This window comes from Camelina sativa, chromosome 2, assembly GCF_000633955.1.
Source record: "Camelina sativa cultivar DH55 chromosome 2, Cs, whole genome shotgun sequence".
NCBI classification, from domain to species: Eukaryota; Viridiplantae; Streptophyta; class Magnoliopsida; order Brassicales; family Brassicaceae; genus Camelina; species Camelina sativa.
Window position 1 is genome coordinate 2,998,224 of NC_025686.1, and position 16,552 is coordinate 3,014,775.

The 16,552-nt window shown below is 33.0% G+C and overlaps 2 protein-coding genes, 1 long non-coding RNA gene and 1 pseudogene across 7 annotated transcripts; 2 read left to right on the forward strand and 2 right to left on the reverse strand.

Moving 5' to 3' along the window:
* LOC104716104 (putative PAP-specific phosphatase, mitochondrial) lies at nucleotides 4,737–7,696 on the reverse strand. The gene is made up of 9 exons (XM_010433451.2): nucleotides 7,457–7,696; nucleotides 7,264–7,360; nucleotides 7,063–7,165; nucleotides 6,673–6,884; nucleotides 6,313–6,372; nucleotides 5,700–6,040; nucleotides 5,469–5,547; nucleotides 5,308–5,358; nucleotides 4,737–5,071 (listed from the first exon to the last, which is right to left on the reverse strand). The coding sequence occupies exons 1-9, from the start codon at nucleotides 7,555–7,557 to the stop codon at nucleotides 4,919–4,921; spliced, it is 1,197 nt and encodes a 398-aa protein (XP_010431753.1). The 5' UTR covers nucleotides 7,558–7,696; the 3' UTR covers nucleotides 4,737–4,918.
* Nucleotides 8,307–10,989, reverse strand: LOC104716111. Of its 5 annotated transcripts, none has more exons than XR_755952.2 (8): nucleotides 10,817–10,989; nucleotides 10,497–10,609; nucleotides 10,149–10,422; nucleotides 9,516–9,831; nucleotides 9,344–9,424; nucleotides 9,133–9,250; nucleotides 8,790–8,975; nucleotides 8,307–8,705 (listed from the first exon to the last, which is right to left on the reverse strand). It is a non-coding gene; the product is annotated as an uncharacterized LOC104716111 (long non-coding RNA). The 5 variants fall into 5 exon arrangements; XR_755950.2 differs by having other exon boundaries at nucleotides 10,797–10,989; XR_755951.2 differs by having other exon boundaries at nucleotides 10,735–10,989.
* LOC109127182 lies at nucleotides 12,841–13,433 on the forward strand (annotated as a pseudogene).
* Nucleotides 16,031–16,482, forward strand: LOC109128067 (putative defensin-like protein 165). Its single transcript, XM_019233787.1, has 2 exons — nucleotides 16,031–16,132; nucleotides 16,214–16,482. Exons 1-2 carry the CDS (start codon nucleotides 16,081–16,083, stop codon nucleotides 16,408–16,410), a joined length of 249 nt encoding a protein of 82 aa, XP_019089332.1. The 5' UTR covers nucleotides 16,031–16,080; the 3' UTR covers nucleotides 16,411–16,482.

A 16,552-nucleotide genomic window follows, 5' to 3' on the forward strand; every position in this document is an offset into this window, starting at 1 on the left:
CAAACCAAAATAGTAGTACCAACTACGGGTCGAAATCAGAGTATGACCTTAAGTAAATTAAATATATGATTTTATAAAATGTATAGAATTAATAAATTTTCTACTATTATTTTGTAACAAACAAATCCAAATTTACATAAATATTTCCTCACGCTGGTAACATTATTCTACAAAATATTAACGTGTATTTATGAGTCGGGTAATAAAACGGGTAATGAGACGGGTAACGAGACGCTCAAAAATCAAATTAATATCCGATACTCGATCATTATTCATGGATAATATAATTATTATACCATTCACTCGATCCCAAAGCTGCGGGTACCTTTTTCGGGATGGATACAAACCGAAAAACGGGTCCAATACGGGTATCGGTAGTAGTTTCCAGGCCTACCTATTAGTAGTTTAATATGAATCAAAATTCACTATATAGTACTATATTATATAACATGTAAATGAATGATACAACATAAACATAATATTAACAAATAACAAAATAAAAAAAAAAAAATTCCCGCGCTACCAGCGCGGGTTATTATCTAGTTACTATAACTAAAATGGTAGAACCCAAAATGTACTTCAAAAATATATATATAGATGTGTTAGTCATATGCCCATATATTTTTTTAGTTGTAGTCATATTTTTAAATTATTGGGATATATATTTTCATAAAATTTATTTTGTGGTGTTAGTTATGCATATTTTATTTATTTATGCTGATAGTTTAAAGAGATTTAAAATGTTTCAATTAAGAAAAAATCAAAATAATAAACAGTAGGTTTGTAGTGTCTCATACATATATAACTTAGTGAGTCTAACAATAGATTATTAGACTAATACATTTTTCATAAAAATAAAATAAAAAACAACAACTACTTTATTAGGTTATTATCTTAAAGTCTTTAATTGTGTATGGACTTTGATTTATATGAAATAATAATATTTCATATATAAACAATAACTAAACTATATATCATATATTACATGTATATCCTATTCGAATAAACTGATATGTTTATTAAGTTAAGATATCATTGGTTAAATCAAGGGAAAATAATGATATTGTAGAATTTATAAAATTATGTGAGACTAGATATTCACCCGCGGTACACCGCGGGACTATATATTTTTTGTTTAGAAATACAAAATAAAATTTCTTTATTATATTAACTATATATGTATATAATATATTTTGTATTTTTAATCTACTATAGTTTTACATCAATACATTATGTAGTATATAATTTTCATTGTCTACATATAGTGGTTTATTATATACAAGTTAGGACATCCTTACTATTCATTAAATTTAATTTAGTCAACAAAATATATATTTTTGTGATTTTTCTTTTTCATTTACAATGTAGAGATAATAGTATTACATAATATATTCTATTTTTATAATATATGAGTATATACTATCATTTGACTTTGTAATTTTGGTTGTTTTATCTCTATATTATTTAACACTTTTGTATTTATAGTTATGCAAGACGATTAAAATGATGGAGTGTTTTTTTTTTGTAAAATTTGATTTATATCAATTATTTCTTATTAGTATGGATCAAAAATCTATATATTAATATATTAGCTACTGAAAAACACTTCGATGAAAAAGTAAATTTTTTTTTAACAATTTGTGTCAGTTCGGGCCCTAAATGTTTTTTTAAAATAAAGTTATTATCAACAGTTTAATCATTTGGCTTTCAAACACATGAAAATAAGTTATTATCAACAGTTTTTTAGAGAATGAATTAATTAAATATAAAATATTTAATGCTAATGGGTGTTGGTCCAATATTTTTGGAAATTTGAATAGGAGAAAATCTTCTTAAGTTAGATTCCAAATTTGATATTATTTAAAATAAAAAATAATTGTAAAATTAATGTTAATGGCATTATTGTAAATAAGTTCCAACTCCAGGATTTATTTCATACATGTCTCCAAAAATGTATATATAGATTTGAAATATGAGGTCATGAGAGTTTTAGTGAGATATGTGTCTTTCTTTTAATAGATACTACATAAATCGATTTATCAAAGGTAACTATTTGAGACTTACAAAAGTGCAATTAGTGCATACTAAGGACATCTGCATCAAATAATTTAATCAAAGTTTCTAAAAAACATATTTTATTCTTAATTCTGATAAAAAAATGAAATTAAAAACTTCTTAAGAAATTTTAATATTTCATGGATCCATTAAAGGTTGTTAAACTTGAGGTTCTTAAAAATTTGTATATATATATTTTTCTAAATTATTATGGTAGAATTTTTTAAAAAAAAATATTATAAGAGTTGTATACTTTTAAGAACTTTAAAATGATTGCAATTAATAAAAAATTTAAACAAAAATGACATAAAAGCATATTAAAAATAGATTACAAAAATGATTAATTTTAATTGGAAATAGAAAACAGTTGGAGAACAAAAACATCTAACCAAGAAGGTCGGATGTAAGTATGCAAATGAAAACAATATGAAAGAAGTGTCATCAATTGCTTTTGAAAGAATAATAAAGGAGGTATTGAAATTAATGTTCTGATGATCAGGCCCATTAAAACCTTCAGACATATCATGACGAATAGTAAGTCTTTGAAGACTTCGGTTAGAGACGATGTGAGACCAATCCCAAGTTTCCCAGTACATATCATCAAGAGAAAATAATTTGAGGTATTATGGAAGAGAATGAGAGAAGTGGAAAAGAATGAGAGAATGTGAAAATGAGAAAGTAAAAGAATATCAATATGAGAGAATGAGTGAATGCTTATTTATATGATAAGAATTGATGGAAGTTACATTTAGAATTATGAAGTTACAGTAATAATTTATTGTGTTTGAATAAAATTGAGTGGTGGAATATGATCAATGCATAATTTATTTTATTTTCAGTTATAAATTTATTTTAATGTTTGAGTTAAATGTATTTTGTTAATTGGGTCTTAAATATTGTTTAAAGCAATTAAACAATTAGAAAACAAATAAAAAATAAAAAAATTAGAAAGCGTTAAATGAAAATCAACCAATAAGGCCATCTTTATTGCTACAACACATATTGTGTTCTTAAGGATTTTAAAATAATAAAAACGTTGAATAGTGGGTATAACTGTTCTTAAATAATTCAAAATTGTTCTTATACAAGAACTGTTGAATGTGTGTTCTCATGGCAGAGAGGGTTCACCTGGTATGGTACGGCCTTACACTTATTCTTTGCGAATCCTGACTTTAGCTGCATTACAAACCACCTTCAGCATCTCCACCATCATCCAGGCTGTCAGCCCCCGAATCCTTGCCATGACCTTGTTTCTACTATTGACCCTCACCCCGGTGAGCTCTTTGGCTCTGATTCTCCTATCAACGGTATTGTGTCTTTTGACCGTGACCTATCTGTCATCTCTTGAGTTCATCGAGGATGTCCAATCTTGCAACCATGTTCCTGCTTGTCTCCAACTGCTTGTTAGCACTTGTCTCATAGCTTTCATGGATCATTGCCTGATGTTGTCTTTATCTTTAGTTTTGCTTATGACTTTGGGGAAAGTCTATGCTTGTAACCTTTTAAACTTAGGGATCTTTCATCTCTCTGTAATGTTTCTATCTAATTGAATAGAATCATCTGTTTGTCCAAAAAAAAAAGTATAGACTATTATTTAATTATTTTAGTTTTTCTAAGATCACTACAACTGATCTACCGTTAAAGATGCTCTAAGGAGAAACCAAAACTTTACTTTTATGTATATGATTGTAACAGTAAAAACTAAAATTCTATTTTATTTATGCTTTCTCTTAGTAATATAATTAAATTATTTAAATATCAAATAATATAAATATACCATAAATAGTTGTTATATTTTCAAAACTCTTTTAAGTTTTAACTGATCTTATAAGAATATCTATATTAATAAAAATATAAAAAAATGTAAAATAATTCTAAATATAATAATATATAAATAGTTTTTTTTTTTTAAGTGTGTGAGATTGATATTGTGGTTGGAGATGAAAAAAGAATATATAGGACATATAACACTGAATTTGGTGTTATTTAAACACTAATGTTGTGGTTGTGTACTTGTATTTGCTCGAGAGAAGAAGAAGCCAGAAATAGGAATCCCATTTTTGTTTCAAACGGATTGCTTATCCGATATTAATTTGTTTTGTGTGGAACTCGAATCTGCATAAATCTGATTTTGGTCCAATTTTAAAATATAAAACAATTAACTTGAATACTATAAATACAACATAACGATGAGAAAGTATGTTGAAATTATAAATTCTCTAAGATAGAAAGGACCTACAATAGGATTTTAAGTTTAGTTACTTTTCTCACCGTTTTGTAAATTTAGTAAAAAATTAGATAAAAATTTAAATATTTGGAAATTTTTAATAAGATCCAAAATCATGTTAGTTTTCTACACAGTTTTGTAAATTTAGTATTAAAATCATAAAGCACTCTAAAAAGAATTTAGAAAAATAGAACAATCTTTTTAAAATTATAAAATCCGTGGGAACAAAGAAATACAAAATAAATAAATAAAAATCCTAAAACCAATTTTTGAGTTTAGAAAAAAATATACAAAGATGAAAATTTTGACCTGGCCAATGGGATGCGCCATAGATAAGAAAAAGCGAGGACACGGTATATTGGACAGTTTCTTAATGGGCTTTATATGATTGGGTAAGTGGATTTAGAACAGATTGTTCGATTTTGTAACATGAATCATTCAACTATCATTCAAATCGGAGGAGATATGCATATTTATAGCTTTTGAATTTTGATAATCATAGCACAAGAATGGAGACTGATTTAAAGTTATAAACCACCCGTCTCTCTCTAGTCACCGTATACATAATCTGTGTAAGAATAATCTCAGAACCATATAAATAATTTGACAAGTGTATAAGAAGTATATAGTGATGAATCAAAGAGCTGGGGGTGTAGCAGAAGATGTCATCTCAAGAAGCTGACTATGTAAACTTCCATTGCTAACTAGAATACCACCCCCAGGGAAAATGACCCTTCTTTCAGATTGATCTTCCTCCAAATTGATTTCATCTCCTTCCCAATCTGTTACCTGATAAGATGGAGCGTCAGATGTCTCAAGAAACTTAGACTACGAAGCAGACCCAAGTATTCGATCTTAAACAGAGATCATGATCATCAGGCTTTGTTAGATTCCTAAGTTCATAAAGAGCCAGACCGAGCAAACTATGTTGTTATTTGTCAAATAGACTCTCATCGATGAAATAATTTTGGAGATATATGGTAACAAGAATGGCTTTGTGATAGTATATAAAGATTTTCACCAACCTTTCCTCCAGCTTCATGAACACATATCATCCCAATAGCATGATCCCAAGCCTACATGTTTTTAAGACAATCTCTAAAAAGAATGAGAAATACTCGTATATACACAACAAAATAAGAAAAAAAGTTGATGTGAATAGATCAGAATCAAACAATCTGAGTACCTTTATTGTTCTCTGAGTTTTGGCTCGGAAAAGGAAAACTGCTGCTCTACCAGAAGCTACTACCATATACTTGCACAAACTGTAAACAAAATAGGGGAAGTGAAAATGTTATAATTTGCAACTCGTAGATTATAATGTGACTCTAAAGAGCTAAAACTTATTCATTTCTATTTTTGTTGGATGAAGAACTTTAATGTGTTTTTAGTATAGAGATAGTTAGTAGATAGATACCTTCCATTACATGTGGGCACCAGAATAATATCATCATGCTGTAAGTCATCTGAAACTGTTTTTGCAGCGAAGAAACCAGAGAGAGGAAGTGACTCCCAGGTGTCACTTTCTTGTATACAAAACCTTGATTTGTTCACTAATACGGAGGCATCAACAGAACACCTTGTCCAGTCACCGCTTACTTTGCCAGAGATATTTTGTAACCCCTTGGTCCACGTTCCACAGCCAATATGCGAGATCATTAGTGTTCCAGTGGATTGATCTGATAAATCTCCTGGCCAGTTTGGACAGCCCATAACTCCCAGCACAATTTCATTATCTACAACAAGGGCCAATCCTACCTGAGATCTCAGAAACAGAACAAAACAACACGCAATCTCAAATCCAACTCGTACATATGCATGTGAAAAATATTTATCTCCAACTCAGAATTAATTTGTAGTGCTTTTGCAAAAAAAAAAAAAAAAAAACAATAAGTAGAGCATAGCAAGGAGGTTTTTGAGGATATTTCAAAATTCAAATTATCAATCCCACAAAATGGTTTCTGTAACTCTCATACGAAACTTTTTAAGACACTGAAAGGAAATGAAAGTCACAGGGTTATGAGACATACCACATATAAACCCTCATCTCCTTTAAGAAACGCCTTTGTGCCATCAATTGGATCCAAAACCTGCAGAAAATCAATGGAAGTGAGTTGCAAACACAGCATGGGCAGTATAATGAAAAGTATCATATCATCTAGGCACAACAAATATGTGCATCATTTTCTATTTTAGTGCTTCGGGGGACACAAAAATCGAGTATTACCCATTTCTCAGTTCAAGTCTGTCATTCCAAGATTTACAAACTTCAACAATGACAATCAACTGTGGATGGTATATATCTTATATCTTAAGATTAACAGGGCTCAACGTTGACAACATATGGAACTTAGAGACACATTCATATATCATGCTAAAATGTAACATACCCAATAAGTAGCTGGTTTGTTGCAAAAGGCGTAAGCATCTTTGCCACCTCTGTCAATTGCTTGTAGTACATCAGCATCAGATAACTCGTTCTCTCCAATGCTTGTTTTTGATTTGACTTCACTTACCACAGACCTTACGAGGTTATTAGCACGTACGAAATGAGAGTCCTCTTCAGCCACCAAAGGTATTGAAGGAAACAGTTTCGAAAGCTCTGCCAATCACAAATAACCAAAAACAAGATTCAAATTTGAAATCAGAGTTTCATGAAAACAGTGTTCTTTTGCACAAATTCACTACATAAATCACATCACTTAAACCATTGATTATACACAATCAAGAAAAGCCTAAACTAGTGGGACTCATTTACAAGCCTGCTCATTCTATCTCACCTAAGCTGACTAAAGCTTGCACACCAAAATCAGCAATTGTAACTGGAGTTTGATCATTCTTCTCAACAATCTTCTCTTTAGATGAAACAAGCGATCTTTTCACCTACACAATTTTCAAAAAACCCCAAGGTTTAGCCTTTAATAGACATCAATCTGAGTTCTGAGAATTGAGAGACAACGGAGGTGAAAAGAGGAACTTACATCAACACAGAGACGACAAGCTCTATCAACAGCATCAATGGCGACCTCAAGCTCCTTATGATACTTAGCTTGATGCTTCGGAAACGGAAGATTAGCTCTGAAGAGACACAAATCGAAAACGATTACAGAGATTAGAAATGTGTTACAGAGATTGACAAGTAATCGATTTGAGACAGGAGAGAGAGAGAGAGACCTTACGATGAAGTATCGTCTGCGGAGAGGTGAAGGGGAAGGACTGAATACCGGTGAGAATTTGACGGCGGAGTATCGAGCTCCGGTGTTGAGAATGTGCATCGCGGCTGTTGTTCTCTGTGGCGGAAGGTAAACCGGTAAAATTAAACCGGTTTTGTTTGATATACGTTCCAAGCCTAGTGAACTAGTTATAATTCTATTTTATCTATGTTTTGTTTTCATTTATCTATGGATTCTCTAAATGAGAGATAGATATTGATTGTGCCAAAAGATTGAATCTTTGTGGAGGATATATAATTAATTATATACGATGTTTTCACCAAAAAAATATTTTCTTTATCAAATAAAAATAAAAATCTGTAAATAATTGTTAGATTTTCAAGACTTTTTAAGTTATAACTTATAAGTAATCATAAAAGAATATATATATATATATATTTATAAAATAATAATAAGTAAATTATATATATATATATATATGTGTAAAATAACACATTTTGTTTTTTACATATGATATAACACTATGTAAAAAGAATATATATAAACATATAATATAACACTAATTTTGGTGTTAGTGCAACACTAATGTTGTGGTTGCAGTTGTTCTATGAGAAGAAGTAGCAATAAATAAGAACCCTCATTCAAACGATTTGCTTATCTAAACGATTTGCAGTCGTATATATTTTTTTGTTATTTTTGCGTAAGTTTATTCAACTTCACTCTGCCTTGATTAAAACCCTCTTATTGACAATCGTTCAATTAAATTTGGTTGTCGTAGAATGTCAAGTTCTCATCAGTTTCTGAATGTCAAGTTCTCATCATTTTCTGCATTTGTTTTAAATGATAGCATAAATAGATTAGCACTTCTGGTTGTTTCAAAAGTAGAGTTGAAAATTAATTTTACAACGGAAAGTTGGAAAAGAATCTCATAATAACAACCATATAGTAATGCAAGGAAATTCTATTCAGAAGCAGAAGAGAGAAAGTAGTGAAATGAAGGCAAGCTCTTTAGAAGAAGCAATTGGGAAATTTTAATAAAAAAAAGTAGGCTAATTCCATTTCTGTTTCTTCTGTTTTTTGTTCATTGCTGCTGAAGATGAGCTTTCAACTGGTAAATCTCCAGAACCAAGGGTTTTTTCCTCTGTTGATATATCTACTGCACATGACGTGCTTGTCTGCTGTTGCCGAGTTGGAACTGTTATAGGCCCTTTATCACCTAAATCCACCATTTTCCCACCTTCTGCTTGTGTCTGTACGTATGAAATAATGAAGCAAGCAATGAGTAAAATCCTAGAAAGCAATGAGTAAACTTTTGGATGTGATGTAAAGTTTACCTCAACGAAGGTCGGACCAGGGAGCAGCTCAGTAGTTTGATAAATACGTGACACCATAAATGACTGATGGTGAGGAGTGAAATTGAAGTTAGTTAGCTTAAGTTGGAATGTGAATTTCTTCCCAACAATGTCAGAGACTATTTTGGGAATTGGAGCACTACAGTCTGAGTTCAGTACACCTTCAGCCTAGAGGTTGCGAGAAGATATTAGAGAGAGTTAAGTAGCAACATTAATGCGTCGATTAAAAGCAAAACCAATTAAAAGTAGTTAATGCGTCGATGGTTTGATGGAAAGGAAAATGAAAGGAAATTAGTTTGAGGTAACATTAATTTAGTAAACTGACCTGCGGATTACCAGTAGCAACAAACTGGTTAAGAGCATCAATGGATACATGTTCAATCTTGGATACTCCATGGAATGGTGCAATAGAGTTTGTGTCTTGTTTTTGTTTGCCCTTTAGCCTGCTTGGTCATGTACGAAAATATGGTTAAGGGACATTAGGAAATTTGTGTGAATGAGTATAAAAAAACAATTTAGAGAAACCGTATCACTACCTCTCAGAAAACTGTGCAGTTGTTGTGACGTCTCCGTCTGTAAAAATTTGGTCCTAGACGTGGCATTTAGGTAAAGTTCACCTGGAGGGTAACTTTTGGTTAGTTGTCATGCTAGTTTAAGAAGGCATAAAGGAAGGAGTCTGAATGAATGGGGGAGAAAATAATGACATACCTCCAAATAACTTTGGGTTTATATTAGTAGCCAACAATATGTAAGGCCCAACATCTTTTTGGCTAAAAACCTTCTCCAGTGAAGTTGCATGATCAAAAGCACTTAGTCGCACTTTCTCCCCGCTTTCAAAACAGAGAACATGTGTTCAAGCAATAAAGACGGTTAATGTAAAAACCATATGGAGCACTGCAGCAGAAAAGAGTTGTAAGTCGGTGAGGGTCAAACCTTTCAAGAGATAGGAGTACTAACATCCTCTCCAAGGTTTGTGTCATTCCATTTCTATATGCCTTGGTTGAACATACTTGGCCCATGACATCTAAAGAACAGAAATGAAGCCGAAACCATGAGGGTAGAATTTTAAATTTGATTCAAACATTGAAACATTGAAGACACACGCCCTTAATATTATCTACAACATATGTTCTTTTTTTTAAACTGTAAAAGGAGGAAATTCATGACCCATCGATAATGGGACTAAACTTCAAACGATCAACTTAATATTGGAAACGGGTAATTATGAAAGAAACTGTAAAAGGAGAAAACTCATGACCAAACAATTATGAATCTAAACTTCTAGCGAGCAACTTAATATTGGAGACGGGAAATAATTAAAGAGTTTACACTTGGACACACCTGGAAGATCTGTATTGGTGTTGGCAAGAGAAACCAACTCCTCATGTGTACGGAACCTGAAAAACTCTTTTGGAAAATTACCGAAAGACTCGTCGAGCTGATCAAAAACAGTGGTCGATGTGAAACGTATTGAGAAGGGGGAATCGGTAAGCTTGAAACGGGAGTTGCTTCTTATGACTTCAAAGTCTGACAAAATATATATTGCCCCATCACGCATCGAGTTCTCAAATTTTGAAAGATGGGTCACATTGATAGACCCTTAGATGACAAAGGTCTACAGAAAGACGAAAAATTAGATTACAATGTCTATGTCGAGTGTTTGAGAAATCTAGTTGGGATGGGAAAAACCTTTTCATCGATGAGTAAGAAGTCCACTCCCATTAGTTGGCCTGCTTTTTTAACGTTGCGGGCAGGCCAGTGACGAAGCATCCTCCCAACGATCTGTTGGTGTAGGCGACCGGCTTTCAAATTTGCGAATGAAACAACAGTAGAATCCATATTAGTAAGAAGCAATTTTAGAGAGAAAAGTAATTGTAAGGGGAATGAAATTGGAGAAGATGGCATTATATAGGCTTTCAAGTCAAACCAATTGAAGGGAAAATAAGGAGACTTCAATTGAGAGGAGAAGCATTGAAGGACTGAAATTACGGTTTTAGAGGAAAACGAACAGATAGAGATGGAAGTGAGGAACGCTGAAGAGGCATGGCGATTGAGGTCACACAACGGCGGACGGTGGAGTCGACATCCCGGGAAAGGGTTTTCTTTCGCAAACATAATAAAGAGGGAGTAATAATAGATTGGGCCCTGACTGAGAATTTTTAAATGAGCTGCCAAAGACAGAAGAAAATAATACATACGAAAATGGGTTGTCTCAAGATATATGGAATTATTAAACAGATAGATATGCTGAGGTGGCAGCACCAGGAATGAGTAAAGTGTATTTTATATATATAGATTCATTATAATGTCCTTTGTTTAGATTTTTTTTTAATAAAGTATTAAATGATTTTTTCCAATATGTATATAAATATATAATAATGCATTAAATGATATATTGTAATGTTGTATTTGTGCTTTTTAAAAAATTAATAAAATCCTATAAAATAAATTTAGAAAGTATTTATTTATTTGTGGCTATGGCTAATTTCGGCTTATGTTCTTTCGCTTTGACTATGTCGGTCATGTCATATTTCAAATTTCTGAGACCACTTGTTCTGAGATAAATGGAATCCTGTCGTCGTTTTTTTGTGGGTTCAACTAAAAGAAAAACAAATATGCGGCTAAGATGTCGTAGCCAGAAACGGAAATGCTAATTATGCTACGAGTTATGGACCTACACAATTTTGACATTACTATTTGGTAATTAAAGCTTGGCGATTGATCCATTATAATCCCCACATTTCCTCTCAAGAGTGTTCAGTGTTGCGATGTCGGTATTACATGGAGACTTTGCAAATTTTGGCCAAAAGAAAATTATTTAGAATATAATGGGTGATACATTATACGAACGTACCTTTCTGGCTAGCATGTTTTGGAGACTTAGCAAATAATAATAAAGAAAGTATATGGAATCTTTATATTAAAAAAAAGAAAGAAAGATGGGAACCTTTCGGATGAAATTCACTATTCAGAGACGATACTCGACTTTGTGACTACTAGCATACTTCACCTAGCTTTATATATTGCCATCACCATCACGACCAGACAGAAGCCACCACCACCAAATGGATAAATGAAATATCTAATTACAAAGGTTCGTTGTTTCTATCGTGTTGGTGCGCATACAGGCACGGCTTGATTGTATGAGATGTGAGGGGGTAAGCTTAGACTCTCTGTTCGTAACAATGGATACACAAATGAAGAACTTGGTGCATGCATGGCTTACAACAATGGATCAAACTTTTTTTTTTGCCGAGGTTCAAGTAGTGTATACATGAAGGGAAAACAACTTAGTGGCAGACAAGCTTGTCCCTTTAACAATTAGCACACACCACCCAAAATCCGTTTTTTTAAATCTTCCATCTTTACGTATATATCCATATAGTTTGCTCTTTTGATCATGTAGTACAATACAAAAAAATGACATGAAAACGACCGTATTTTATAACATTATATTCCAACACTTTCGAGTTTCCAAATGATTTCATCAAACGTAATATTAATATTTTAAATTTGAGCATAAAACTATAAACTATGAAGTCGTGTGTTGAAGAAAAAGCATGATTGAAATACAAATATAGAAAAGAAAACTCGGTCAAAAACTCGAGTAGACAACCTTATCAGAAAAAAGGTAATTTACAATAGCCAACGTGAAGCAAAACAAAAATAAACGTTATCTACTTATCTTGAAACGATTAATGAAACAACTAACTTCGTCGTCAAAGTGAAAAACATCGTAATTATGATGATTCATAATTATCCATCAGAAAAAAACGACATATGTAATGTAGATATTTTAATTTCTTTATCAAAAAAAAAGGACATTAAAGTAAAGAGAAAGTAATAAAAATATCCATAGATTCATTTTCGATCATATCCCACCACATGTCGCGAACCTTCTCTTAACCGCCACTTGTCAGTCACTTTATCCAATAGTAATCTCAAGATTCGTCGAGCCTCCGGTTTAATACCGACTCAGCCGGTAGTTTCTCCTAAATCATATGGCTCACTCACTAACTTTGTCCCTCTATATAAACCAAAAACACCTCTCAGTTCTTCCAAAGAATAACAAAACTCTCTCTTCGGAATCTGAAAAGCCATAAATTTAGCAGAGAAACAAAAATCTTAAGGATCAGAATTTTATAAATGAACAGAGTGATTAGTCAGTTTCCGGTAAGTTGATGAAGGAGAGCGGCGGTGATGCGACGGCTTTAAGATCTTCCGTCAAAGAATCAGTCTCGTCGCCGCAAAGTTCACTTTCGTCTTCGTCGCCGTCGTCTTCGGTGAGGAGACTTAATAAAGGCGATCTTGAAGCGAGACGATTTGGTTTAGCGGCGAGTGAGAAGCTGAGGCAGGCGGAGGAATCTTTAAGGACTGTCATGTTTCTGAGCTGTTGGAGTTCTTGTTAGATCTGATCTGAATCGTTTCTTTAACTGTGTTTTGATGTGCTTTTGAGTTTGAACTGATTGTAAAAATATTTTTGTAATTATCCTACTTTGTGTACTTCTCTGTAAAGTCTCTTATGTACATATTGAAGAGAAGCTATGAAGAAAATGGTTTGTTTATCATCAAATCAAACATTTTCATTAAACTTTGTGAATACAGTAAGTAATTTACTAATTGAAACTATAGAGTATAAGATTTCTTTTTGTTTTAATAACGTTGATGATACGTAATGTTGCATATGATGTGTTTGGATTATAATAATAAACTCCAACTTGGAATCTTTTAATGGGTGATATATAATTGTTTGAGGTGCATCAAAATAAATCGGGTTATAAAACTTTATTTCTAAACTCACAAAATTATCAAAATATATGTCTGAACAAAAAAATAATCCAATGTGAATTTTGAGTTTTGAAAAACATAATATGAAATCAAACACAAATACTATTTTAATATTGATTATAATTATTTTAAGATTCATATAATTGATTGTATTTCTGGTGATGGTGGGTTAACTTGAAAAATGTAGATTTGAGGGGTTTTTAAATGCAGAGAAAACCATTAAAGATCATGAATTTTTTTAATAAACTAATATATATATATATTTAGTATAAATAAAGAATATAAGACTATTTATAAAATTAAATGTGTGCTGTCCTGCAAACTGGACAAGGCAGCTCAAGATGAGGTTTTTGGGTTCCATCCGAACAGTAAACATTTACAGTTAACTCATTTATGCTTCGCTGACGATCTGATGGTCTTTGTCCATGGAGATAAGACATCTATTCAAGGTGTACTGATTGTCTTTGATGATTTTGCAGCTTATACAGGTCTGAATATTAGTTTGGAGAAATCAACTATATTTATGGCGGGTGTCTCCACTGATCAGAAAAGCGAGATCCTCCAGCAATTCCCCTTTGCTTCTGGCTCTTTACCAGTTCGATATCTCGGCCTCCCGCTCCTTCCAAAGCGCATGTCCTCTGCAGACTATCGCCCTCTGATTGAACAAATACGTTCGAAGATAAACTCTTGGACGGCTAGAACACTGTCGTTTGCCTGCATTCGCGAAATTGATCAACTGTGCTCAGCATTCCTTTGGTCTGGCCCTTCTCTGAATACTAAGAAGACTAAGGTAGGATGGTCAGAGGTTTGTCTCCCTAAGTCTGAGGATGGTTTGGGGCTTCGTTCCTTACATGAGGCTAATAATGTGAGTGTCCTGAAGTTGATTTGGAGAATCCTCTCTGCTAAGAGTCCACTATGGGTCAACTGGACCCACCTTTACCTCATTCGCAGTGGTTCTTTCTGGTCAGAAAAAGATAATACAGTTGTTGGATCCTGGATATGGAAGAAGCTTCTGAAATACAGGGACATAGCAAAACAGTTTCACCGCATAGAGGTTTACAATGGTGAGTCCACTTCATTCTGGTTTGATGACTGGAGTTCTCTGGGTCGTCTATATGAGAAAGCTGGGGATCGTGGTTGTTTAACTATGGGAATACCAATCTCAAGTACGGTAGCTGAAGCAATGGACCAGACTCGCCGTAAACGGTATCGGAATGAGCTCCTCAGCCTGGTTGAAGAAGAACTACACCGGAAAAGTCTTGAACGTGTTCATAACAGACAAGATGTTTCTCTGTGGAAGCGGAAAGGTAACACTTATCATAAGACCTTTCGAACGAAGGACACCTGGTTACACATCCATGGAACGCATCCATTGATGGCGGAGGCTCGAGTAATTTGGTTCGCTCATGCAACCCCACGATTTGCTTTTCTCACTTGGCTGCTGGTGAAAAACAGACTCGCAACAGGGGAACGAATGGTAAACTGGAACACAACCGCAAACACAGGTTGTGTGTTCTGCAATCATCCGATGGAGACACAAGAGCATTTGTTCTTTCTATGTCCGTTCACGCAGCAGCTTTGGGAGTCGTTGGTGAAAAGACTAATCACGGACAAGTACACAATGGATTGGACGCAGGTGATACACTTGCTTATGGGGACAGGGTTGGACAAAACACAATGGTTCCTATTGAATTATGTTTTTCAGAATGCTATTCACTCAATTTGGCGGGAGAGAAATGATAGGAGGCATGGAGAACCATTTTCATCGGTGGAAAAACTGGTGAAGATCATAGATAAAAACATCCGTAACAGGATAAACACAATGCCGGACAAAGATGGCACCCTCATTCAAGTTTGGCTGGCCTCAAGGTTCAACTGATACTATGGATTTTTCCTTTTCTTTTTCAAGATTTTAAGCATGTAAACACCAGTTTATAAAAACTGTTGTAAAATGTTTATTTTTTTTTGAATATAATTTAACATTAATTCAGAAAAAAAAAATATATATATATATATAAAAAAAAATTAAATAGTGTTGAATTCTCATGTGCGCTAACGTAGTAGTAATATCATATACATATGTTATCAACAACAACTTTTGTTTTTTTTTTGTTAAAGGGTTGGTGTAATCAACAACTTTTTTCAGCCCTTTATTTGATGATATAATATATTGTGAGACATTCTATTACAGGTGTGCAATTATTTGTAGGAAGGCAGTCAAAACTTGTCTCGGTCATCTTCAAATATTTTCATCTCATACCTTCTTCCTTATACGTACGATTGTATATTGATACGGTCAAGCCTTTGCATCAATCTCTAGAGAATCATCTCCTTCCTTAATATTTCACACAAGTGTTGACCGACAGAGCTTAGAGGATTGTATATAAGTGTTGGCCATGAGATTATGAATAACATAATAAAAATTTCACATTCACTCGATTTCTTTCTCAAACGTTTTTCAAATATTAATAAAAAATCTCGCACCATGAACAAGCAATTGTTTTCTTATTTCATGGTTTTTGTAGTTCTCCTCTCAGGTAACTAACTTTATTCTTATAATAATTTCACATTTTCGTATATGATCAACGATCTAATATGTCAATGTACAATGGATGCAGTAATAACGATTGTTCCAAAAACTGAGGCACAAAAGAGATGCAGGAAAGTACTAAACCCGGGAACACAATGTTTGTTGGCAAAGTGCAGAGAAGATTGTTTCAAGCAGTTAAATGGCAACGGAGTTTGTGTTGAGACGCCACCAACCTCTGGCAAGTACACATGTAACTGTTTCTACAATTGTGGCCCTGGACTATGATTTCTGTATTTTAAACGCGTTCGATAATTATGTAAACTCAGTTTAAAAACATTATCATAATCTATATATAATATGGGATACGAAATAAAAAATTTTATCTTCAAATTACATATGAAATCCTCATCTTCAAATAATAAACATG